General features: G+C 39.5%; 10 protein-coding genes across 20 annotated transcripts; 5 read left to right on the forward strand and 5 right to left on the reverse strand.

Moving 5' to 3' along the window:
* The first annotated feature begins 5 nt into the window (after positions 1-5).
* Positions 6-4,520, forward strand: LOC108609961 (mitochondrial sodium/calcium exchanger protein-like). Of its 7 annotated transcripts, none has more exons than XM_089464425.1 (5): positions 6-362; positions 468-857; positions 927-2,066; positions 2,146-2,400; positions 2,459-4,520. In XM_089464425.1, exons 1-4 carry the CDS (start codon positions 176-178, stop codon positions 2,187-2,189), a joined length of 1,761 nt encoding a protein of 586 aa, XP_089320551.1. In that variant the 5' UTR covers positions 6-175; the 3' UTR covers positions 2,190-2,400; positions 2,459-4,520. The 7 variants fall into 7 exon arrangements, with proteins under 7 accessions (XP_089320551.1, XP_089320553.1, XP_089320548.1 ...); XM_089464427.1 differs by having other exon boundaries at positions 7-857; positions 927-1,474; positions 1,595-2,066; XM_089464422.1 differs by having other exon boundaries at positions 9-857; positions 2,459-2,766; positions 2,868-4,520.
* ND-51 (NADH dehydrogenase (ubiquinone) 51 kDa subunit) lies at positions 3,017-4,943 on the reverse strand. Its single transcript, XM_018001760.2, has 4 exons — positions 4,811-4,943; positions 4,243-4,596; positions 3,345-4,179; positions 3,017-3,284 (listed from the first exon to the last, which is right to left on the reverse strand). The coding sequence occupies exons 1-4, from the start codon at positions 4,920-4,922 to the stop codon at positions 3,089-3,091; spliced, it is 1,497 nt and encodes a 498-aa protein (XP_017857249.1). The 5' UTR covers positions 4,923-4,943; the 3' UTR covers positions 3,017-3,088.
* Positions 4,944-5,023: 80 nt separating this feature from the next.
* On the forward strand, positions 5,024-5,716 carry LOC108609989 (E3 ubiquitin-protein ligase PPP1R11). The gene is made up of 2 exons (XM_018001793.2): positions 5,024-5,231; positions 5,294-5,716. Exons 1-2 carry the CDS (start codon positions 5,024-5,026, stop codon positions 5,563-5,565), a joined length of 480 nt encoding a protein of 159 aa, XP_017857282.1. The 3' UTR covers positions 5,566-5,716.
* On the reverse strand, positions 5,610-7,927 carry Fbw5 (F-box and WD repeat domain containing 5). Its single transcript, XM_018001752.2, has 3 exons — positions 7,435-7,927; positions 5,929-7,352; positions 5,610-5,876 (listed from the first exon to the last, which is right to left on the reverse strand). Exons 1-3 carry the CDS (start codon positions 7,925-7,927, stop codon positions 5,793-5,795), a joined length of 2,001 nt encoding a protein of 666 aa, XP_017857241.1. The 3' UTR covers positions 5,610-5,792.
* Positions 7,928-8,030: 103 nt separating this feature from the next.
* On the reverse strand, positions 8,031-10,625 carry LOC108609983 (farnesol dehydrogenase). Its single transcript, XM_018001788.2, has 2 exons — positions 9,828-10,625; positions 8,031-9,770 (listed from the first exon to the last, which is right to left on the reverse strand). The coding sequence occupies exons 1-2, from the start codon at positions 10,572-10,574 to the stop codon at positions 9,729-9,731; spliced, it is 789 nt and encodes a 262-aa protein (XP_017857277.1). The 5' UTR covers positions 10,575-10,625; the 3' UTR covers positions 8,031-9,728.
* Positions 8,218-9,741, forward strand: LOC108609970 (uncharacterized). Its single transcript, XM_018001766.2, has 3 exons — positions 8,218-8,356; positions 8,423-9,280; positions 9,344-9,741. Exons 1-3 carry the CDS (start codon positions 8,331-8,333, stop codon positions 9,645-9,647), a joined length of 1,188 nt encoding a protein of 395 aa, XP_017857255.1. The 5' UTR covers positions 8,218-8,330; the 3' UTR covers positions 9,648-9,741.
* Positions 10,626-10,683: 58 nt separating the features above from the next.
* Positions 10,684-12,644, reverse strand: LOC108609979 (uncharacterized). The gene is made up of 5 exons (XM_018001782.2): positions 12,202-12,644; positions 12,130-12,140; positions 11,773-11,958; positions 11,500-11,699; positions 10,684-11,441 (listed from the first exon to the last, which is right to left on the reverse strand). Exons 1-5 carry the CDS (start codon positions 12,363-12,365, stop codon positions 11,037-11,039), a joined length of 966 nt encoding a protein of 321 aa, XP_017857271.1. The 5' UTR covers positions 12,366-12,644; the 3' UTR covers positions 10,684-11,036.
* A 218-nt stretch (positions 12,645-12,862) lies between these two features.
* Positions 12,863-13,654, forward strand: Pfdn1 (prefoldin subunit 1). Its single transcript, XM_018001794.2, has 3 exons — positions 12,863-13,003; positions 13,119-13,261; positions 13,340-13,654. Exons 1-3 carry the CDS (start codon positions 12,974-12,976, stop codon positions 13,545-13,547), a joined length of 381 nt encoding a protein of 126 aa, XP_017857283.1. The 5' UTR covers positions 12,863-12,973; the 3' UTR covers positions 13,548-13,654.
* On the reverse strand, positions 13,563-14,477 carry LOC108609985 (protein-lysine N-methyltransferase CG9154). The gene is made up of 3 exons (XM_018001790.2): positions 14,234-14,477; positions 14,023-14,176; positions 13,563-13,961 (listed from the first exon to the last, which is right to left on the reverse strand). The coding sequence occupies exons 1-3, from the start codon at positions 14,375-14,377 to the stop codon at positions 13,600-13,602; spliced, it is 660 nt and encodes a 219-aa protein (XP_017857279.1). The 5' UTR covers positions 14,378-14,477; the 3' UTR covers positions 13,563-13,599.
* A 25-nt stretch (positions 14,478-14,502) lies between these two features.
* On the forward strand, positions 14,503-20,357 carry Kr-h2 (transmembrane protein 33-containing Krueppel homolog 2). Of its 5 annotated transcripts, none has more exons than XM_018001787.2 (5): positions 14,503-14,638; positions 17,809-18,102; positions 18,599-18,848; positions 18,914-19,047; positions 19,285-20,357. In XM_018001787.2, exons 2-5 carry the CDS (start codon positions 17,852-17,854, stop codon positions 19,505-19,507), a joined length of 858 nt encoding a protein of 285 aa, XP_017857276.1. In that variant the 5' UTR covers positions 14,503-14,638; positions 17,809-17,851; the 3' UTR covers positions 19,508-20,357. The 5 variants fall into 5 exon arrangements, with proteins under 5 accessions (XP_017857276.1, XP_089320579.1, XP_089320578.1 ...); XM_089464453.1 differs by having other exon boundaries at positions 14,573-14,712; XM_089464452.1 differs by lacking the exon at positions 14,503-14,638 and adding an exon at positions 14,702-14,810.
* The last annotated feature ends 483 nt before the right edge of the window (positions 20,358-20,840 follow it).

A 20,840-nucleotide genomic window follows, 5' to 3' on the forward strand; every position in this document is an offset into this window, starting at 1 on the left:
GGCATGATTTTCCAATCCAAATATATTTAGTTCACAAATAAGTTTCAAACAGAACGGCACACAAAAAAAAAACAAAAAAAAAAAAAACAAAAACAAAAAATCAAAAATAAAAAAAAAGTCCTATTCCGATTATACAGATGTACTTACATAATAAATACAAATATATTATAGGATCATGGCCACAGTATATGAGGAAAATGATATGGACAAAGAATTCGCCCATTTTTGGTCAAAAGTAAATTGTTATACCGTGGTTAGGTTTCCATACGATGATAGATGCGAATTTGTGAGAAAGGCCAATAGTTGCGTAGTTGGCACGAACTTCCTCCCATATATGCAGTTAATGGCGTGCAACTTTAGATGTGAGAATCGCTTCGAAGAACATGTCTTTGTCAGCCTTTTTATGATTCTATCCTTTGCACTACTGCTCTGCATGGGACTTGTGGCGCATATTTACTATTCTCCAGCATTGAAGGTTATCTCTCGAATGCTTCATTTGAACGACCATTTAGCGGGAGTCACGATAATGGCATTATGCCAAACTATACCGGATCTGCTATTTCAGATAACGATAGTTAATAATCGGGATTGCGTTTTCGCCAATTACGCTGCAAGCTCTATGTTCGAAGTGATGTTTACAGGAGGATTGATCTGTTATCTAACACCATTTCAAATGCATTCTTTTAATACGGTGCGAGATCTGCTGTTTTTAATTTTTGGATTAGCGCTGTTTGAGTTACAGCTGTTTACTGACGGCGAATTAAGCTATTTTGAGAGTTTGGGAATGATAATGGTGTATGTCGTCTACTTGATCATCAATGTGATTGACTTTTTCCTAATCAAGTATACTCTGAAAGGTAAGTAAGCGGAACATAGTTTGGTTTTATAATGAGCTGTGGTTCTTACCTTTCCAACCATTAATTCAGTGCTTAGGCGTGAGTTACTTGAATTGAACGAAATGGCCGATTCACCTGAGCGTATTGCGAGGAGAATGCACTTGACCAATGAAATTAATGAGCTGGCTAAGGAAGAACGCGTAAAAATTTTAAAGCGACGTACAACTCGTACGAGGCAACAAAATTTCACGTTTATGACCCAACTTCCCAATGAACATGAACGGGTCGAGATTCAAAAATATCGTACTTCTCGTTACTCGCGTATGAACCAGCATCTTTTCAGAGAGTTCTTGTCAGCTATCAAGCCGATCAATGCAGAAGATTGGAGCCATGCCAGTATGAGTCTTCGCGCCTTCTATTTAGCGCGTGCTCCAATTGTAGTCGTATGTGCCATTTATATACCGCTAGTGAACTACGAGGAACCAAAGAACGGTTGGTCCAAGCTACTCAATTGCATTCAACTATTCCTCAATCCAGCTATAACAATCGTATTGGGGAAATCATTAATTTTCAGAAATAGGAGCCAATTATGGTATAAGAGCGTAGCTGGGGATTTCATATACGGCGTATACTCTCTGGTACTGACTGTCCCATTCGCCATATTTGTATTTTTTCACTCAGATACGAGAGCTCCACCTAAATATCATTGGATATTCTCGATCTTAAACTTGACTGGTTCCGTATTTATAATATTTCAGTGCGGCACCGAACTGTGTGTAATATTCGAAATGGTTGGATATATCTATGGAGTTTCATCTCAGTTTATGAGTGTAACTGTAATAGCTATAGCCAATAGCCTGGGTGATCTGGCAACAATTATAGTAATGGCCCTGCATGGATATGAGAAAATGGCTTACGCAGCGACACTTGGCAGCCCGTTATTTGTAATTTTGTTGCACTGTAGCGGTGTGATAGTTGTGAAGAAAGCTATGGGCCAAAATAGTTCATTCCGTACAATGTCTGGAGATTATGGTGGAATATTGTATATACTGTTCACAATGGGTCTATTTATGACGCTTCTATGGACTACCTTGCTGAACTTTAATGCGCGACGTTCGGTAGGGATTTTCTCGATGTCCGTCTTTGGTCTATTCATATTATATGCGACTTTAATCAATAAGGGAATCATCAGTCCCTTCAAACATGATGGATTAGTCAACGATGCCTTTGGTAATCATTAGAGCACTTGATAATTTATTATGTAATAATTTAAATTTTTGTTTTCAACACAAATATATTTATATATCAGTAAAATTTCGCACATTTCCGTTTAAGATGTGGTTGACATTTTAAGGTAACGTTGCCAGTTTAACATATTTCAGACTAGATCTAAATAAATCCATTGGAAATGAGTATGGAATGGAGTAGCCCCAACTTGAGACAGACTTTGCAGAAGTCCCAGCTCCTAAGAGAACTAGATCAGAAGAACCTGCTGTCTATGTCATTTAATAATTGTAAATATTAAGGTACATAAATATTAAGGCTATTCAACATATGTAATGAGGTAATTCTACTTCACTATGAGTGTTTTTTCCCTACATGTCTATATATCTGGCTTACAGTCTGTCTCCTAAGAAAAGCAAGGGATGAAGAACTACAGAAGATTATTTATTTAAAGCTTGACTGCAACGACACCTACCGCACCCTGCTGTTCGAGTGAGAGTCGCCCTATATAAAGGGCAGCAGCTGCAGCACTTCTTTAGTCGCCCAGGCCTGGTAGAGGTCAGTCGTGCAGTGCAGTAAAGTTAGTGAAGAGGAAATACTTGAAGGAAATACCTAGAAGAGATATTGTACTTGAAGGAAATGACGTACGCAGCGTACTTGGAATTGGAGGACATACTTGAAGGAAATATGTATTTAGCTAACCCTTGTAAGTTGCAAAATAAAGCTGCTTTAATTTAAAAAGTGACCAAAGAATCTGAAATGAAACGGTTTGCAGTTTAGGTATTAATAATTTAAATCTGTCAACAGGTTTCTAAAAATTATAGTGATCCTAAAATTGATACTTAGTTCTGTAATTGACACATTAAAGATATATAAATTGACCCAGGCTTAATCCGTAATGTGTGCAGCTGAATCTGTTCCTCCAAGTTTGAGCAGAGACTTAAAATTATTATGAATTATTGGATAAAGAGAACTTTACAGTTTATTTGCAAATTAAATGAAGTATATTTAATTAGCTATAACATAATTTAATTTGTGGCGCGCTTTGACTGCTGCGCATGCTGTTGCATTCGCTTCTCAATTTCCGGCCTAAAGTGCCGAATGAGTCCTTGCACGGGCCAAGCGGCGCCATCACCCAATGCACAAATCGTGTGTCCCTCAATCTGTTTGGATATCTCCCACAGCATGTCTATCTCAGAGGGCTGGGCATCGCCTTTGACAAAGCTACAAAGAAAATGCCAAATATAACATATACTTGGTTGATTGTCAATTTCAAGGTCTTACCGCGTCATAATCTTATTCATCCAGCCAATGCCCTCACGACAGGGAGTGCACTGGCCACAACTCTCGTGCTTATAAAAGGAAATCAAGCGCGCAATCGCCTTAATTACATCCGTCGACTTGTCCATCACAATGATAGCAGCTGTGCCCAGTGATGTCTGCGCCGCAATCAAGCCATCGAAATCCATGATCACATCATCGCAAACCTTACGTGGTATAATGGGCGTCGATGAGCCACCAGGTATAACGCCCAGTAGGTTATCCCAACCACCAATGACACCTCCGCAGTGCCGTTCGATTAGCTCTTTAAGTGGTATGGACATCTCCTCCTCGACGGTGCAAGGCCGGTTCACATGACCAGAGATATTGAAGAGCTTAGTTCCCGAATTACGGGTACGCCCAAAGCTAGCAAACCAATTGCCACCGCGACGACAAATGGTGGGTGCCACTGCCACAGTCTCGACATTGGTCACCGTGGTAGGGCAGCCAAAGAGACCCACATCGGCGGGGAATGGCGGCTTCAATCGTGGCTTACCCTGCTTACCCTCAAGCGATTCAATCAGCGCGGTCTCCTCGCCGCATATGTAAGCGCCTGCGCCGCGATGCATAAATACATCAAAGTTATAGCCACTGCCGCAAGCATTCTTGCCAATCAAACCAGCTTGATAAGCCTCGGCTATGGCCAACTGCATGTTAGAAGCCTCGTTGTAGAACTCGCCTCGTATGTAAATGTACGCAGCCTGTGCACCCATAGCGCGACCAGCAATTAGACATCCCTCGACCAGCTTGTGTGGATCGTGGCGCATAATCTCGCGATCCTTGCAAGTGCCTGGTTCGCCTGCAGACGAAAAATGTATTAGTCTTGTTTCAACAATGCCTGTCAATATGTCTGGCCACTCACCCTCATCAGCATTTACAACTAGATATTTGGGGCGTCCATCGCCGGGCTTATTCATAAATGACCATTTCATGCCGCTGGGAAAGCCAGCTCCACCACGTCCTCTCAATCCAGAGGTCTTGATCTCATTGATAATCCAGTCAGGGCCCTTCAATACAATCTCCTTGGTCTTGTACCAATCGCCGCGCTTCTGTGCACCCTTCAACCTCCAATCATGACGACCATAAAGATTGGTGAAGATGCGATCCTCATCTGCCAAAGGGCCAAATTTGGTTTTTGTTTGTGGCGGCGGAGTGCCTGGTGGTGGTGCTTGGGTGCTCTGCAAGCGCAACTGTACTGCGCCCGGCAGCGCAGCCACTGCAAAATAATGCAATTTATATAAATCAATAGTACTTCAGCAATGCGCAATTTTTTTTTGTTTTGTTGTGCGCAGAAATTACATAATTTGTTTGGAACACAAATTTTGTAACATGCCAGCTGGCTCCGATTTAACTATCATGCCTGTCAACTTAACGGGTTACCCAATTAAACATTTACACCACACTATAAGTCTACAACGTTGTGTATTTACCAAATTGTGGTTTTGTTAACAAATTATATCGCACAATTGCAGCCATTTTCGCTACGACACGACTGACAGCTGACAGCTGACAACTTGACATTTGGCCGCAGCGTTGCCACATCTCGGAGCTGCCACTTAAGAGTAAAAATTATCGATTAATGCACCTGAAGGGTTAGTCTGCAGCTGATCCCCACTATTATTTTCTTTGTTTATTTTGCAAAAATGGCTCAAGTACCAATCAGTAATAATAATACTGATGGTACCAAAACAGAAACCTTAGAAGAAACCGATAGCGCTACACAACAAGCAGAGGCAGCCCAAAGTGCACCCACATTGCTGCTGCGCCTTGAGCATCCGAGAGATGAACGCCGGGTAGTCTTCCACGATGGTGTCATCGACAACGAGCATATGAATCGGATGAAGTCCAAATGTAAGTAAGACACACGACTCGGGTATACTTTATATAATTGTTTATGTACTCTATATAAACAGGCTGTTGCATATATCGTAAACCCTTGGCTTTTGGCGAAAGCTCGTCGGACGATGACGACGAATGTGAACATTGTTTTGGTCATCCCGAGAAGCGCAAGAAAAATAGGAAACCACCTACTGATGAGTCATGCGCTGTTATTAGAAGCCCAGATCAGCCATCGACATCTGCTGAAGCGCAAACGGAAGCAAAATCAGAAGCATCAAAACCTATCACTGAAGGGATTACCGCACCAGTGCCAGATTTCGAGACGACAGTGAAGCCTTCCTTGTAGACCACGATACCAAAAACTTGGCAACAACAAATCCACAACAATAATTCAATTAAGTACATTTAACATTTTAACAACCACAAAACAATCTGCATATGCATACACTCAATCATTAAAAGCTAACACCAAAATGAGCAGTTTATATAATAGATAATATGCATATGAACGAAATTTTGTTGATGGCTCACAAATGGGACAGCACAGGTACACAAAGGAACAGAACAGTTGGCTCAGTTTTTGGGCTTCAGCAGAAACGATTCGCTGACATTAAGAGGGATATTGTGTGCCTTGGCCTGGGCACGCGAACGCCAAACCTAATTTAACGAAGTAAATCATTAAATGCAATTGAAGATTTTTCATATTTACCTTAATTGTATAATCGTCGCTGGTGGTCACCAACATCTGAGAGTCTTTCGGATTGAACGCCACACTGTTGACCACATCTGTGTGCTTAAACTTGGCCAAGCTAATTCCGTAATAGCGATCCCATAAATAGGCATGCTGATCCTCAGCACCGCTGGCCACATATTCCTCGCAAACATCGAGGAATATGAAAAAGCATTCTGTACTGGGCGTATAAGCTTTGTGCGCACGCAACATATTGCCCACACGCTTGAGGGTCATCAAATCGATCACATGTATATCGATCTCCTGGGCGATTGGTGGCGGCTCTAGCGGATTCGTTATATTATAGTTTTTCGGCCAGGGTCGCGTATTTACATACAAATATCGATGATCGGGACTGAGCGCCATGCCTATAATATGACCATGCAGATCAATTACTTTGTCTACCTGATCGAATCGGCCCTTGACAGACTCGTAGTCCCACCAATCGGGATCGTTGCGCGGTGCCTGTTGCTGCTGCTGTTCGGCAGCTCGCTTGGCTGCGATGCGCTCTTTGAGGGTCGGCCCGGGATCCAGTTTCTTGGGAAAGAAAACGTTGCGTATGCGCTTGAATCCAATTTGATGGGGCGTAAAGGTTTTCGACCCAGTCGAAAAGATTAGGTACTTGGGTACACTGTTCTCCATTTCATCGTATTCATCTGGCAGTTCTGAGCACGACTCGTATTCTTCGTCCTCATGGTCAGTGTCTAAACCACTGGAAGTAGCTGCTCGTCTATACTCCTCCAGATAGTGAATGGTAGCATCTGAAGTGTGTCCAGGACGTGCACGAGATCTGCGCATCTGACTGTGCTCACTTATGTCTGGCAAATAATTATCTTCGGGCGTAGCACTGCGTGTGCGTCGCAAGCTGAACGGATTGCCACTGGCTAGTGAGGAGGAGGCAGATGTGGAGAGCTCATCAATAGACGAAGTAGCAGTAGCAGCAGCAGCAGTGAGTGCCACCTGCTCTGGCTGTGCCAGCGGATCGTTCGTGTCATCCAGCCATGGACATCTGGCCACCATAATGGCGCGCACGGAGCTGGCATTTCGATTGTAGAACTTATACAGCTGACTCATGATTGGCACATGCTCCGAGTCGATCTCCTGATTGGCTTTGTTCAACCACAGCACCGAGGTGCTCACCAAATGTGCAAGCCAATGCAGATCACCCGACAGCAGATACTGATCACTGAACCAGGTGCCGAATATATCGTATGGCCTATTCACGACTCGACAGCGCAAATGAGATTCCGTGGCGCCTAAATAGAAGACAGCTATTTCACCAGAAGTGCTCTGTGGCGAGCCGAAATGCACCCCCGATACCAAGAGCAAGGTGTCGCTCTGATTGAACTGCGAATATTGGGTATATTTCCAGCTAAATTGCTTCATATTGTGCGCATACTTTTCTATATATATTGGAAAGAGTGTGAGAGGGTGTGCGTCAGTGACCTTCATTTAGCTTACCTCAGCTTAATTTAATTGGCTCACCTGTGCATGGATGCTGGGCATTCCATATAATCACATAGCCGTCCTTAGAGCAGGTGGCGAACATTTCGCCATTGTGTGCAAAGCTTACATGCAGTACCTGGTGCGTGTGACCGTGATTGAACTCCACGCTCGGCTCTAGACGCTGAGCCTGCACAAAGGGAATCTCTGTGCTCAGACGTTGGTATTCACTGCGCCAACTGGTGGCGCCGGGCTTAAGCGGTATGCTAGGCGAGGCTCGGAAATGTTGCTGAAACTTCTGGCGCCACAATAAGTCGTCATTCGAAATTGTATTCCAGCGACGGCAGGCTAAACCCGCCTGCATTATATCCTGTACACTGAGACGCATAAAAATCTCCAACAGAGCTGGTTCGGGCAGTGCCCACCAGCCAAAGTCATTCGCTTCATTTTCTTCGTCCGCCTCAGCAGCAACATCAGCAGTAGCAGCTGTGTTTGCACTAGTGCCCAATCGTGCCTTTTTGAAGGTCAGTTCCATTTGATTGTCGAAAAAAAATATTTAGCGGTAGCCTAGTTTCGTAAAGCTTCCAATTGCTGGGGCTCCGCAATAATAACTGCAGCAGTTAAAACGAAATAACTGGTTTTATATTTGTTGTTTTTTTTTACGTTATCTTCGTTGTTTGTTGTTGGTAAATTCGAACTTAGCGTTATTGAAATTGAAAATAACTTTCTCCGTTGTGTTTCTTTTTTTTTGTTTTTTGTTTTTTTTTGTTTCTTGTTTTTGTTGTTGCAGAGCGAGAGAAACAGCTGTCAAAAGCAAACGCTCATCTCTAGGAATGCGCTCATCTCTGAATATGACAGCTGCTTTTGTTTGTTATCGAAATCGAAAAATTTAAATCATCATAAACAATAACAACTGTTTGCCAAACAAAATACCAGCAATGTTTCGCTTGCAATGCGTAAGGAGGTGCATAATTCGATTGCGTGTTGTGTTTATTCAAATATAATTATAAGAAATATTGTTTTATTTTAGCGTGTTGCATATGGTGCGCAACTATTGCCTGAAATCGCAAAAGAACGCTGTGGTTATTGCGGCTGCTGTGCGCACGCCCAATTCCTTGGAATGTGGCGATGAAGAAGATCAATTGGCCGGCATGGTGATCGATGAGCTGGTGAAACGCACATCAGCGCCGCGGGATGAATTCAAGAAGCTAATCATTTGCACTTCCAGTGAAATAGTGAACAACGATTCATTGAGCAGCGTCGCCAAAGCTCTGGGTCTAAAAAGCTGTCAGGCGCATACCATAAAAAACGCGGCGTGCTCCGTCAGTGGACTGGAAATGTCGCTGGAGTGCTTGCAGCAGGACGAAGCTGGTTGGATCATATTAGGCGATACGCGTGCAAACATCAAACACGAGGAAAAAGATGATATACTACACAGCGAATTGTTGACAACTGCTAACAATTGGTTTAGAAAAGCTCGAGATAAAGTAAAAAAGGAGTCGCTATCGACTGTATGTCCAGGCGCTGCTGCTGTTGCCTTAACTACGGCCAAAACAGCAGAGCGCCTGCAACTGCAGCCGTTGGCAATTGTGCGTGAATTCTTCATGGAACAAGACAACGAGCACGCTATCTTCCGCTTGGCCGGTAGTCAGCCAATACAGCTAACGGATGTCCATAGCTGGGAACTAGTTATCAACAAGGAGCTGAAGAAGCAGCTGGGCACGCTAGTAGAGCTGGATGTGAACGAAGTACGAACGCATGATTCTCGACAAATAACCGCCAGCCACTTATTGACTCACACAGTTCATGCTCTGCCCGCTGGCAGTCTTGGCTGCGTCATTATGGAAGCCAGCGACGGACGATGTGTACTAATGGTGCTCGAGAAAATGTAAATATATCTAATTCTATTTCGTAATCCAATTGTGATTGAATGTATATATTTCATTTTTAGCATACCTGCACCCAATCTACCGGAGAGCTTGCCGCAACTAACGCTCTACACAAAGGAACCATGCCCACTTTGTGATGATCTAGTCAAGAAACTAGAGCAGAACTTTGCGGGCGAATTCGAGCTGAAGAAAGTCTTTATCGATCGCAAAGAGAACGTGCGATATTTGCGACTATTTCGCTATGACATACCCGTGCTATTTCTAAATGGACAATTTCTTTGCATGCACAGCCTCAATGAGCCGGTGCTGCGCGAAAGACTGAATGCCCTGAAGGCCATCGGCGTTAAGCAAAAAAAGAAAGCATAGTATAAAAAGGACGCACGCAGTTGATTATTTATGTTATTGATTCGTATATATATTTTTGATAAATCAAATTGCAAGTGTAGCTTAAAAAAGTTCACCCATTGGCTTAATAGTTATTTCGTGTATCTGCAAAAGCTCAATTAATTAATATCGAATGAGAAACCTATGTGCGAATTCACTCACCTGGACGTGCTGAGGTGTTCTTAGTGCATAGAGCACCGCATCGGCTATATTTGAGGGATCTAGTCTTGCCATATCCTTAACATAGAAATGTATTTCCTCGGGAAATATATTCGTATTGACTGCGCCCGGGCAAATCCCCGTCACACGTACTTTGCTCTTGTGCAGCTGAAATTCCTGACGATATGTTTCGGTCAGAGCTGTGATGGCAAACTTTGTGGCTGGATAGATGTTGAACGATGGCAATACATCAATGAAATTCAACACCTGCTGACCCGCAATGCTGTTGATGATCACCACATGTCCTTCTACATCGCGCTTCAGCATGTTGTTGAAGGCTGCCCGCGTACACCAAATAACGCCCATGACATTTGTATCGATGACCTCTTGCAGCTTTTTCGTATTGCCCGGCGTCACAAGCTCCGTTTCGCGAGTTATGCCCGCATTGTTTAAAAGTACATCCGCACCTTCCAGCTCACGTTCGATCCAGTCGAATGTGCTCAGCACCTGCTCCTCCTTGGATATGTCACAATATCGTGGTATAAAGTTTTTCTGCAAATCTTTAGGTAAACTCTCCTTAAGCTCCTTCAATTTGGCCTCGCGTCTCGCCAACCCGACGACGCGCAAACCAGCGCCAATCATAGCACGAGCACAGGCAGCTCCAATGCCGCCACTGGCACCGGTAACAACAGCCAGCTTGTTATGCCAACGCTCCATGATGCAATGAAAGCGAATCGCCGATGTTAGCATTGTGTATTGCACATGCTACACTTGGAGAGCTTCATTTGGCTTCTGGCTTCTGTCACTCCCTTGTAGGTTAATCCCTTTAGGGCACTTGTAAAAACACAAATTGACAAAATTGAATGCTAAGTTTCTTTATTTGTTTGGTCTACATGCATGCTAATAACTTTTCATCATATTCTCAATAATAAAGTATGACTATGGTTTTTTTTTCTAATATTCTATAGTCTCTATAAAGCGTTCTGCTTACAAATGCTCCGATTATATATAACTATATATTTGTGATTACTATTGATAACATATAAATATATACTATAAGTACTTAAACAAATTGTAAATTTGTTGCCAAGCATATTTGTTCTTAATGATTAACTACACACATATTGTGTACTTTTATATTAAGGACATTTTAATTATTTACATTGTATCTTAACACAATTATATGTATATATATTTAACAAGTATTTCAGTCTATGATCGCTTCAATTGTACTTTTTCATATTTGAATAATATTTCGCTTATCTTCTCTCTAGCCTCCAAATTAAGATCCGGATCCAGCTTATCCAAGCATTGACCAACATATTTGCTATAGTAATACGAACGGGACTCTTCGCTTTTATTAAGTTGACTGGCTAGCGCGTTCGTAGGCAATTTATTCACATTGTTCGGTACGCTTTGGGGCACAGTATTCTCCGATCCATCTGCCAACTCATTATTTTTCCTGCGTTTTGTTTGCGGTGAGCCTGGTGGCGACTGATGTAGTTCATCCACATTGGCATGCGATTGCTTACAATCATTTTCCTGAGGTTCTTGATTTGAAACTTCCATTTCCGATTCGCCATTGGAATCGGATAAGCTGGTCGTTGTATCGAACACCTACAAGAACATATCTTATTAGAAGTAGTTACAAATATAAGCTATGTGAATTTAATACCGATTGTTCGTTATTGTTAAACGCATTTACCGCTATTTGAGGCAAGCGCGTGCCAATCAAAAAGCTCATCTTCGAGCTATACTTCCAGCCGCCGCTGATCTCATCGCCATCCGAGGTGCCACCGTTATTTTTTATCTTAACGGACTTCACTTCCGCTTGGAAATATGTACGTAGATTGTTCCATTTCTTGAAACAATCATCTAACAATAAACAGAATAATATGATTGAGTAAATACAAATTCAAATTCAATCTTAAATATTTAACTTCGTTACTTCTTGTAAACGGTGTCCTTGGATTTAGAGCGTTATTTATCTTGTCTGCAGCAAGTTCCCAAAATAATGCTTTCTTGTGCTTCTTCTTAAAATCGGGTACAGAACTATTCCAAACATAGGAATTACTTTTAACCAAATCAATTAAATAGTTGACTTCTCCTTCGCGCCAGTTGACCATTCTTTGCCCTAAAATAATCAAACAACAATAAGGTGTGCTAAAATGTATACACAAAAATGCACTTAAAAATCCCACACAATTAAAATACGGCAAGTCGATGCGTATTCCAATTGGAAAATCTTTAAAATAAAAAAATCTGCGAGTTTTAAATCAAAATTTCTCTGAATATTAGATCTTACCCCGATGAAATCTGAAAAATATTAAATTCTAAATAAGTTTATATTATAAAGTGAGGACTTAGCACTGCTTACGGCTTTGGACGATGCTGTGTTTGTTGGTTGTGCTCCCACTGCAATTCCATTTTCTCTACAATATTAATATCAGGCATCTCATTTTGCTCAATCTTCACAAGTCCAATATCAATATCGCCAGCAAGCGGTTGTTTTATATTGTACGACACTTTGTTGTCCTCCATTTGTTCCTAGTCGCAATTCCTAAATTCCTCGATCAAAGTTTTACAGAACCGAATATATTTACGGCTTAATCTAATATATAACATCAGGAAGCCAGTTCCTGTTGTATTCCTTCTACTCCGTTATCAAGCATAAACAAAAACAATAAAGGCAGCAAAGCCATAACTTTCAGTTTTTAATAACTAAAAATAAAATAAATACACAAAGTTCTGGCTACACAATTTTACTTTGACTGGGAGATGCCAACTTGTTTGAGTATCATATGAGCAACAGCTGCTGTACTTTAAAACAAAAATTATTTAAATCTTTTTATGAATTAATGTATAATAGTAAATACTTATATTTATGTAATCTCGTGTAATTAAAGTATTGTGGCAACGTAAATTAAAACATATAGAGCTAATATTTTAATCATTTAATCGTGCATGTAAATATACACTTTTGCATTTTAGATATATCGTTTTAATATCCTATCGACTTACCTCCTCGAATTACTTATCCATCTACAAAACTCCAAAGCTGAACGCAGGTGTTTAAATTTGTGAAGAATTACTGCTTAAAACGAAAACTTAACCAAAAACATAACAAAGGCTAAAAGCTCAACTACAAAATGGCACAAATGGATTTAGAGTTGAAGAAGGTAAGTGACCCCACAAGTTAAATGCAACAAAGCAACTGCCGGTAGGCAGCGCGTGGTGCACCCAGGAAAAAATACACTCATTCGTGCCCTAACCCAACCCCTCCCCCTCTAATAGGCCTTCACGGAAATGCAAATAAATAAATTGGAAACGACGAAAAAAATAAGCATGATTGACATGAAATGCGACATGGTGAAAACGGGCAAACAAAAGTATTCACTAACAGAGAAAAGCACCAGCAATCTAACTGATGACACCAGGTGAGTTAGTTCTTAGGGATTTGGAATCTGGAATCTAGGAGCTGAGCATCTAAACTAATATAAAATACATTTCAACAGGGTCTACATGTCGGTTGGTCGCATGTTTCTGTTAACTGATTTGGATAGTATGCGCAATGAGCTGAAGGCCAAACAGGATAAATGTGATAAAGCCATCGAACTGCTCGAAAAGAAAAAGGAATTTCTGCAAAAGTCACTCAAGGATCAGGAGGACGGACTACGTGAACTGGTGCAGCAGCGCAAGGAAGCGGATGTACTAGCTAAATAAGAAACACAAACACACTCACAGTTTCAATTTTCAGTCGTCGATCTACCATGTGTTATTTATTTACAATATAATGGTCAAAATTAAAGTTAGCATAACTAACAAATTCATTGCCCAAATTTCGTTCATGTTCCGGTCGAAATTCACATTTGTGCAAAGGCAAACAGGCGAGCAGCCAAGGCTCAACTACTTCACCGGAACAGAAAACCACTTTGGACGCTCTGTTGCGCTGCAAACTAAGTATTATCCGTGACATCTTAGTCATGCAGTCCTCGGACAGAAATGGTGGATCAGCAATGATTAAATCGTAGCATTTGTGATACTCGACTAAGTAGTCCGCGGAAACTTCATTGAAATCATAATGTACAAAATCAGTTCCATAGGCAGCGAAACGTTGATCATACTCAAAAATGTTAACTGAAAGAGAAGTTCACGTATACACAATCAGTTATTTACAAAATCCACCTATCTTTTTTACCTTGTTCATGAACATCCTTTACGGTTGCGTAAAGCGATGGACAGGATAATAAAGCTATGCGAAAATCCGGTGTATTATGTTCCTGAACTATTTTAGCTACTGCAGCGCCAATAGCTTGTTTCGTTTTCTCACTGTACCAAAATTGACTAAGTTGCTGTAAGGATGGACGCTTTTAGATTAAGCACACAAAACATTTGCCTAAGCCCTTTACCCAATCTTCCTCGAAATGTGCATCCTTTCCTGTTTTGTTTATCATGCGCTGCTCCTCTTCATGTTCACGCTGTGTTCGTTCTGCCAGGAACTCATTAAGTATAGCTAATGTATCTGCAGGTAATGTTATGTCATCATTGTCCATACTTAGATTTATTAAATCTTAAATCCATAAATAATAATAACAAATAAATGCGGTAGCTGTTTAGCAATGTGCTTAAGCAGTATGTACACACTGATAAAAGCAAGAAATAAAATGTACCACTGTATATTTATCGATACACTTGAGCGTCTGCTTAGTATTTATCGATAGTTCATTTAATCGCAAGTCTATGTCGACACATTTATTTTATTTAATTTAATTTCGTATAGTTAAAGAACGCTGTGCGTTAGCTGCTTTTTGCGGGTAAGTTTGCATTGAGCATTCAACAACACCTTCTAAATGAGAAATAAGTGAAAAAAGTGCGTCTATCAAGTTTCGTAAGTAAATTTACAACTGCAGTAGCGTTCGCGGTAGTTTCATTAGTGTTGGTGAGAAAGAGGCTCCAAATTGAAAAAAAAGTGCGCCTGGTGCAATGGTTAATAACCCAATTTTCCCATAATGTACACACGCTGCTGTATATACGGGTTGCTTATTTATTTATGTGCTGCAGAGAATGTGCTGGTCGCTGATCTGCCTGTTTGTATCTATCTTTGCTTTGCTTTGCCGGCTGCTGCTACGTGTTGCCCAAATTTAACGAAAAAAAAATAGGAAGTCGCTAATTTGGGGCTTTGTTTTCTCCGCCTTTATTTCGGTATTCATTTGGCAACAAGTGCACTTTGGAATAACTTTTGAGTTCTGGTGTATCATTTGATGCTTATATCAAAGTTTAGAAAGAGTTCAACTAAAGTCAATCAGCGCAATAAAATGTCACACACTCATACAGACACACACACGCATTGAAGCGCGCACCTTGTTCCCCAATTCGGCTGTACGTGAGTGTGTGCTTCAGTGTATGTCACTGACGTGTTCCTCGTGGTGCCAACATGTGACGTCATATATTTATGCACATTTACATAGATTTCATCACATTCCACTTGACTTAACAACAAATTATAATATTGATACCAAATTTCAGTTTTCGATTGACCTCAGTCCCAAAATGTGCTGCATATTAAATGAATAATTATCTAGCGCTTAGCTTGACCTAGTTTCCTGTCCCTGTCCATTATTGTATTTTTAAGAAAGGACATCATTTACTAAAATCAATATTTGTACTCGACCCATCAATGTGAATATCAAATTATTGGCCCTTAATGACCAGCTGGTGTCAATAACGTTTCAAACCACCTGCATAATATTATCAATATTGTTGGCATAGCCAAAAAAAGGCTAGTTTGTTTTCAGCTAAATTTCAATGAAAAGTAGCTTGAATTTGGCTTAGCCGAAAATTCGAATGGAAAATAGCTAAAGTGTGAGTAAGCCTGGTTTCCGCTATCAGTTGTGCGATCAAAACACAAGCTAAAAGTGCTAATTTATTTTCTGAATGATGTTTTCCCAGACTAAAGTCGCTTATGCAGAGGCGCAAGTTGTTGATAAAAGTTGGCTAAAATGTGCACAACTCGGTTATTGAAACGCAATATCATAGTCTAAAATAGCTAGGTAATTAAATAACTAAATTAAACTTTGCCTTGACAGGCAGTAAACCTTTTGGTTTTTTTTTGTTTCATTGACTGTGTTGAAAAAAGAAAGTGGGAGAAAGGTACAAAACAAAAAATAGATATGCTGAAGATATCTTTTAGCTGTTTTCAGCTCTTGAAGTAAAACATCATTTAGGTATTTAAATTAAAGGCAATTGCCTCTGTCAAACATAAAAAATAATAAACTAAAAATATTTGAATAGATGAAGTTTGTTGGATAAAGTCTAATGACTCTCAAAATTAACGCAAAACGTACACAAAAAAGCCAAATGAAGTCAACACTGTTCATAATTTCAACAGTTTTCCGCCAGTTTTCAGTTACGTTTCCTGCCCACGTTACGCCGTCGCACTTTTCTATGCACTCTCACTGTGTCAGCTCCTCTAACTCTGCCCTCTCTCTCTCTCTCTTTCTGCTTTAACGCCCCCTCTCTGAGTGTTGTTCGTCTGCCACCTGTTTGGCCTCTTCTAACACACACACATACATGTGTGCGTGAGTTTGGTTATTTTGACGTGTATTTCGTAACAACATGCACATTGCGGTTACTCTCTTGTCAGTGGTTTGGGCATCGACTCAGTCCGCTTTGTTAGTCGCTGAAGTTTACCTGGTTCGTTCGCTCATATCGTAAACTTGAATAATAGTTTTTTCTTTTTTTTTGTTTTTTAAATTTCACTTAAAGATTAATTTAATTGCTGTGCACCATTAAAGTCATGCGCTAAAACGATTTAACTGTTTTCATACGCTATAAGAAATATTCAAATAGAAATTGAAGCAAGGGGTCATATGTAACCTTATGCAAGTACATATATACACACTCACACACACACACAATATATAGAGAAGCCAAGTTACATTTGTTGTTTCACTTGGCATGTTATTGTTGTTACTGTTTTGCCATTCCTGCACACGAGTTGTCTGCCGTTTGCCACAGAGCCAAACATTCACGCCTCTGTGGCAATGCTCAACACGCCTTGGACATTAAGTGTTTATGTGTTTGTGCTTAACTTTCCATTCAACTGGTTTTTTGTTGTATTTTGGTCTTACGACACACAATACTTTTGTCTATGTAATTTACAATTAAAAGCGCGTACCATTAATACATAAAACAAAACAATGCCGAAAAATGAAGAACAGTTGAGCTGGATCAGACAAAACTTAAATACACTGCAATTAAATTTGATCATTAACTATCTCGGACATTTACTAAACTGGACAGTTGATTATTTTTTAAATAATTAAAAATTCTCCGATTTCTTTTTGGTTTTGCGTACCTCATTGGTATAGGCTAAGCCCGAACACAGTAAATTTTTTATAAATAATTAAATATTTTCCTCTATAAACGCTGCTAAAAAAAAAATTACAAATTTATAATTTTCTTTTGTTTAATTTATTTTTGTAATAGAAAAAATAAAAAACGGGCTTACTTTCAAGATTTATTGTGTCATTCCCATTCCCATGCAAATTCAAAATTCTTTTGCTACCTCACACATATTTAACCCTATATTTATTGAGCCAACCTCGCAGTATCAACTAAATATTCGCCATTTATCATGACACTGCAATACACGCGATATGTAATGGCGTTTAAATAACAAATGATAAATACCTACATACATATGTATATAACTCAGCAAAATACTTCAAAAGTCAACTTTCCAATACAGTAAATATTATGTATAAAGTTTTTGGTATTCATGAACTTCTTGAGTTTTTACTGCAAATACACTTATTATACCTACATATTTATATATGTATCAGTTTTGTGGCCGGGAGCGCACACATAACGTTTATCAGCGCGGCGATTAGCGAGACATTGATAAGCAGCGCACTGTTTGCCTTAATACCAAATGATAAGGTCTGCTTCTAATGGTCTTCATTTCATATTTTTACATTTGCAGACAGAACTCTAGCAAACGGAGCAGAACACTTACTACAGGCATAATGAGTGCGACAACCGAGCAACAGAAACAGACGAGCTTTGACAACGCTCAGGGTGATGGACAGCCCAGTTCGTCAGCCTCATCCTCATCACAGCCACAAGGACAACAGGAGCAACAGCAACCGCAAACATCACAAAATGCACCGGCAAAGCTATTGCAGCACTTTCAAACAAATCGCATCGACTCGGCTCTGTGGGCGCTGCGTCTGCTTGTCATCTTTTTTACCGTTAGCTATGTGTTGCCCATATTCACGTGAGTATATATGTGTATATATACCCGAAAAAACCTATATGTAATTAATGATATCTTCATTATATCTAGTCTTCATGTAGCAGAGATTTGCTCTGAGTCATTTAATTTTATGAGGAGCGCATAGAAAGACGATTTATAGCAGAGCGAGGCAATGTGAGAGTCAGCATTGCAAGGATTAAGAGTAAATCAAAGGCGAAATTGAATTGAGATAAAATAGAAGCAAAACTGATTAACAAGTTATTAAGTGTTGTAAGAGATATTCGTTTGTTCGATATTCGATAGATAGAGGGGAAAGTAAATAACCAACAGAACCAACACTCAAAGAGAGAATCACATAGAAGAGTTGAAACAACAAATTTAAACTTAATCTCAGAGCTCTATTTTCCTAATACTATGCTCTTAATATAGGAAACTCTAGCTTATATCCACTTATATATAACCTTATGTTTTTCTCTAAATACTAATTCTTTACACTCTCTTACATCTCCATTAACAGCTCACAACAGAGTTCTTTCAACAAGGTTCTGCTAGCGAATGCAGCCATCTCCGCGCTGCGTTTGCATCAGCGTGTGCCCGCCTTCTCGTTCAGCCGCGAATTCTTGGCTCGTTTATTTGCCGAAGACTCGTGTCATTATATGATGTACTCGTTGATCTTCTTTAGCATTCGTCCCACTCTGCTGGTGCTCATACCCATTGCGCTCTACTCAGTGCTGCATGCGGCCAGCTACTCGCTCAAGCTATTGGATGTGAGTATATATGGTTCTATTATGTGAGCAGCATTACATATATATATAATGTTTTTGCCTTTCAGCTGATTGGTCAGAATTCTTGGTGGGGCGCACGTTTCATTATCTCAATTGTGGAATTCCAGGCATCCAATATACTAAAGGCTACCGCATTCTGCGAGATTTTCATTATGCCTTATGCCATTGTGTTAACTTTTATGTGAGTTGATTAATTATATGTATATATATATATATATTTGGATCGAACTTTGAGGCAATAATCCCTAAAGCTAAAAGCTGCAATCAGTTAATGCATCAACATTGTATTTTTATACAATTTTAATTGCAAATTCAATGCGCGTATAATTTGATTCAAAGCTTCATGTATCCGTGTATACATACTTATTTATATATTTTATTTCATATTTTGCTAATATCTCTTCTTGTTTTCTAACAGGGCTCACGCTAGTTTGATGACTCCAATCATCTACTATCATTATCTGGTCATGCGTTATAGCTCGCGCCGTAATCCCTATCCCCGCACTGCTTTTGCCGAGCTACGCATTACCTTTGAGGCGCTGGCAGCTCGTTCTCCACCCGCAGTTGGCAAGATCATTCGTGGAGGTATTGGATTCGTCAGTCGCCTGGCTCCACAGCCGCAGCCAGCGCCGGCGCAGTAGAGCCCAGAACATAACTAACAATAATCAAAGAGACAAGCAAACAGCAACAATACATCATAAGCTAGCTAAGTCTACTTTAAACACATATACAGAGAGATACCCACAGCTGCACACACACACCCACATACAATTACACACACACACACACTGCTTCACAGAGTGTAGGTTCCATCCATATTCATTTCGTTTGCTTTTATCTATCTACCAAATTCGCGATGAACGATTTGTTCAATATAAAAATTTATAGTTTATTTTAGACATTTACATTTTGTCAAAATTTTACAATTTGGCTGAATTATTAACTGTTGTTTTATCTACTTTATTACTATGTTGTTGTAATTATTCGTGTGCATCGTATCGTATTATTAACATTAGTTCAAATTTTTAAATATGATTTACGAGTTTGCTTGCAAGACACAACAAAGCGAATAAGCGTAATAATGAGAGAGGATTACGAATCAATGTGCGTTATACGATATAACAGCTATATCTATATGTTTATATATGTATATATATACATATTTTTTAATATTTCTTAAGATATAAAGTGAAGATCAAGCAAGTTGAAAATTCAATAATAATAAAAGAAGGAGAATGTTCACCATTGAAAATTTGGGTTTAATGTGTTAAAATTTATTGAAATATATAATTATGCATTAATAAATTATAGTTTGATGACAGGTGTGTGTGTGTGACTGCGCAGGTGTTAGGAAACTTTTTTATATAAAGTTTAGTTAGCATATATACTAAAATTATGAAACCAAGATCTTGGAAAATCTTGGGAAAAATTCAATAGAATGTATATTGACATAAAAGTGAATTAAAAACAGAATCTAAATCTATGGATAAAGCAATGCAGTTTTCAAATATCACAAACTTTCGTGTAAGTTGGATAATTATTGTTTTTTGGCTTTAATTTTAAATAAATTATCAAGTTTTTAGTTGCTGACTCTGTTTGGAAGACCAAATTTAAAAGGAATATTATTATTTAAAACTATGCCAGAAAGTATGCAACATTTTTTCACATACTTCAAAGATTGGAACCATTTTACCCATTGGAAGGCAATCAAAATTTTTAATAGAGCCAATAATTTTAAATGGAGAAGTTAAAGAATGGATATTTATGTAAGTTGATATATATTTAAAATTTTCTTTATTTTTTACATTCGTTTGCTTGACTTCAAATTGACAAGACTAGCAAATACCCCTTATAAATAGCTTAAGGCTAGACTGAGATTTTTCATCCTAAAAAAAGAAAAGTATAACATATTGGACAACCTGCTCGAATTATGTAGACACCATAAGCTAAGCCAAACCAACAAAAAGTTGCTTA

Source organism: Drosophila arizonae, chromosome 3 (genome assembly GCF_054131065.1).
Source record: "Drosophila arizonae isolate 15081-1271.41 chromosome 3, UAZ_ARI_1.0, whole genome shotgun sequence".
NCBI lineage: Eukaryota > Metazoa > Arthropoda > Insecta > Diptera > Drosophilidae > Drosophila > Drosophila arizonae.

What these genes read in the sequence shown, in the direction of transcription:
- LOC108609970 (XM_018001766.2), top strand. Translation starts at nt 8,331, where the DNA reads ATGTTTCGCTTGCAATGCGTAAGGAG. An exon ending in CGCTTGCAATGCGTAAGGAG is followed by an intron (nt 8,357 to 8,422) that starts GTGCATAATTCG and finishes GTTTTATTTTAG; the next exon opens with CGTGTTGCATATGGTGCGCA. An exon ending in CTAATGGTGCTCGAGAAAAT is followed by an intron (nt 9,281 to 9,343) that starts GTAAATATATCT and finishes TTTCATTTTTAG; the next exon opens with CATACCTGCACCCAATCTAC.
- Pfdn1 (XM_018001794.2), top strand. Translation starts at nt 12,974, where the DNA reads ATGGCACAAATGGATTTAGAGTTGAAGAAG. An exon ending in TGGATTTAGAGTTGAAGAAG is followed by an intron (nt 13,004 to 13,118) that starts GTAAGTGACCCC and finishes CCCCTCTAATAG; the next exon opens with GCCTTCACGGAAATGCAAAT. An exon ending in AATCTAACTGATGACACCAG is followed by an intron (nt 13,262 to 13,339) that starts GTGAGTTAGTTC and finishes ACATTTCAACAG; the next exon opens with GGTCTACATGTCGGTTGGTC.
- LOC108609983 (XM_018001788.2), bottom strand. Translation starts at nt 10,574, where the DNA reads ATGCTAACATCGGCGATTCGCTTTCATTGCATCATGGAGCGTTGGCAT. An exon ending in GAACACCTCAGCACGTCCAG is followed by an intron (nt 9,771 to 9,827) that starts GTGAGTGAATTC and finishes GAGCTTTTGCAG; the next exon opens with ATACACGAAATAACTATTAA.
- Fbw5 (XM_018001752.2), bottom strand. Translation starts at nt 7,927, where the DNA reads ATGGAACTGACCTTCAAAAAGGCACGATTGGGCACTAGTGCAAACACA. An exon ending in TGCCCAGCATCCATGCACAG is followed by an intron (nt 7,353 to 7,434) that starts GTGAGCCAATTA and finishes CAATATATATAG; the next exon opens with AAAAGTATGCGCACAATATG. An exon ending in GCGACGATTATACAATTAAG is followed by an intron (nt 5,877 to 5,928) that starts GTAAATATGAAA and finishes TCGTTAAATTAG; the next exon opens with GTTTGGCGTTCGCGTGCCCA.
- LOC108609989 (XM_018001793.2), top strand. Translation starts at nt 5,024, where the DNA reads ATGGCTCAAGTACCAATCAGTAATAATAATACTGATGGTACCAAAACA. An exon ending in GAATCGGATGAAGTCCAAAT is followed by an intron (nt 5,232 to 5,293) that starts GTAAGTAAGACA and finishes CTATATAAACAG; the next exon opens with GCTGTTGCATATATCGTAAA.
- LOC108609979 (XM_018001782.2), bottom strand. Translation starts at nt 12,365, where the DNA reads ATGGAGGACAACAAAGTGTCGTACAATATAAAACAACCGCTTGCTGGC. An exon ending in AAGGACACCGTTTACAAGAA is followed by an intron (nt 11,700 to 11,772) that starts GTAACGAAGTTA and finishes GTTTATTGTTAG; the next exon opens with ATGATTGTTTCAAGAAATGG. An exon ending in TTAACAATAACGAACAATCG is followed by an intron (nt 11,442 to 11,499) that starts GTATTAAATTCA and finishes ATGTTCTTGTAG; the next exon opens with GTGTTCGATACAACGACCAG.
- LOC108609961 (XM_018001756.2), top strand. Translation starts at nt 176, where the DNA reads ATGGCCACAGTATATGAGGAAAATGATATGGACAAAGAATTCGCCCAT. An exon ending in AATCAAGTATACTCTGAAAG is followed by an intron (nt 858 to 926) that starts GTAAGTAAGCGG and finishes CCATTAATTCAG; the next exon opens with TGCTTAGGCGTGAGTTACTT. An exon ending in ATTAGTCAACGATGCCTTTG is followed by an intron (nt 2,067 to 2,145) that starts GTAATCATTAGA and finishes TTTATATATCAG; the next exon opens with TAAAATTTCGCACATTTCCG.
- Kr-h2 (XM_018001787.2), top strand. Translation starts at nt 17,852, where the DNA reads ATGAGTGCGACAACCGAGCAACAGAAACAGACGAGCTTTGACAACGCT. An exon ending in ACTCGCTCAAGCTATTGGAT is followed by an intron (nt 18,849 to 18,913) that starts GTGAGTATATAT and finishes TTTGCCTTTCAG; the next exon opens with CTGATTGGTCAGAATTCTTG. An exon ending in GCCATTGTGTTAACTTTTAT is followed by an intron (nt 19,048 to 19,284) that starts GTGAGTTGATTA and finishes GTTTTCTAACAG; the next exon opens with GGCTCACGCTAGTTTGATGA.
- ND-51 (XM_018001760.2), bottom strand. Translation starts at nt 4,922, where the DNA reads ATGTGGCAACGCTGCGGCCAAATGTCAAGTTGTCAGCTGTCAGCTGTC. An exon ending in GTTAACAAAACCACAATTTG is followed by an intron (nt 4,597 to 4,810) that starts GTAAATACACAA and finishes ATTATTTTGCAG; the next exon opens with TGGCTGCGCTGCCGGGCGCA. An exon ending in ATGAATAAGATTATGACGCG is followed by an intron (nt 3,285 to 3,344) that starts GTAAGACCTTGA and finishes TTTTCTTTGTAG; the next exon opens with CTTTGTCAAAGGCGATGCCC.
- LOC108609985 (XM_018001790.2), bottom strand. Translation starts at nt 14,377, where the DNA reads ATGGACAATGATGACATAACATTACCTGCAGATACATTAGCTATACTT. An exon ending in CACATTTCGAGGAAGATTGG is followed by an intron (nt 14,177 to 14,233) that starts GTAAAGGGCTTA and finishes CCATCCTTACAG; the next exon opens with CAACTTAGTCAATTTTGGTA. An exon ending in AAAGGATGTTCATGAACAAG is followed by an intron (nt 13,962 to 14,022) that starts GTAAAAAAGATA and finishes CTTCTCTTTCAG; the next exon opens with TTAACATTTTTGAGTATGAT.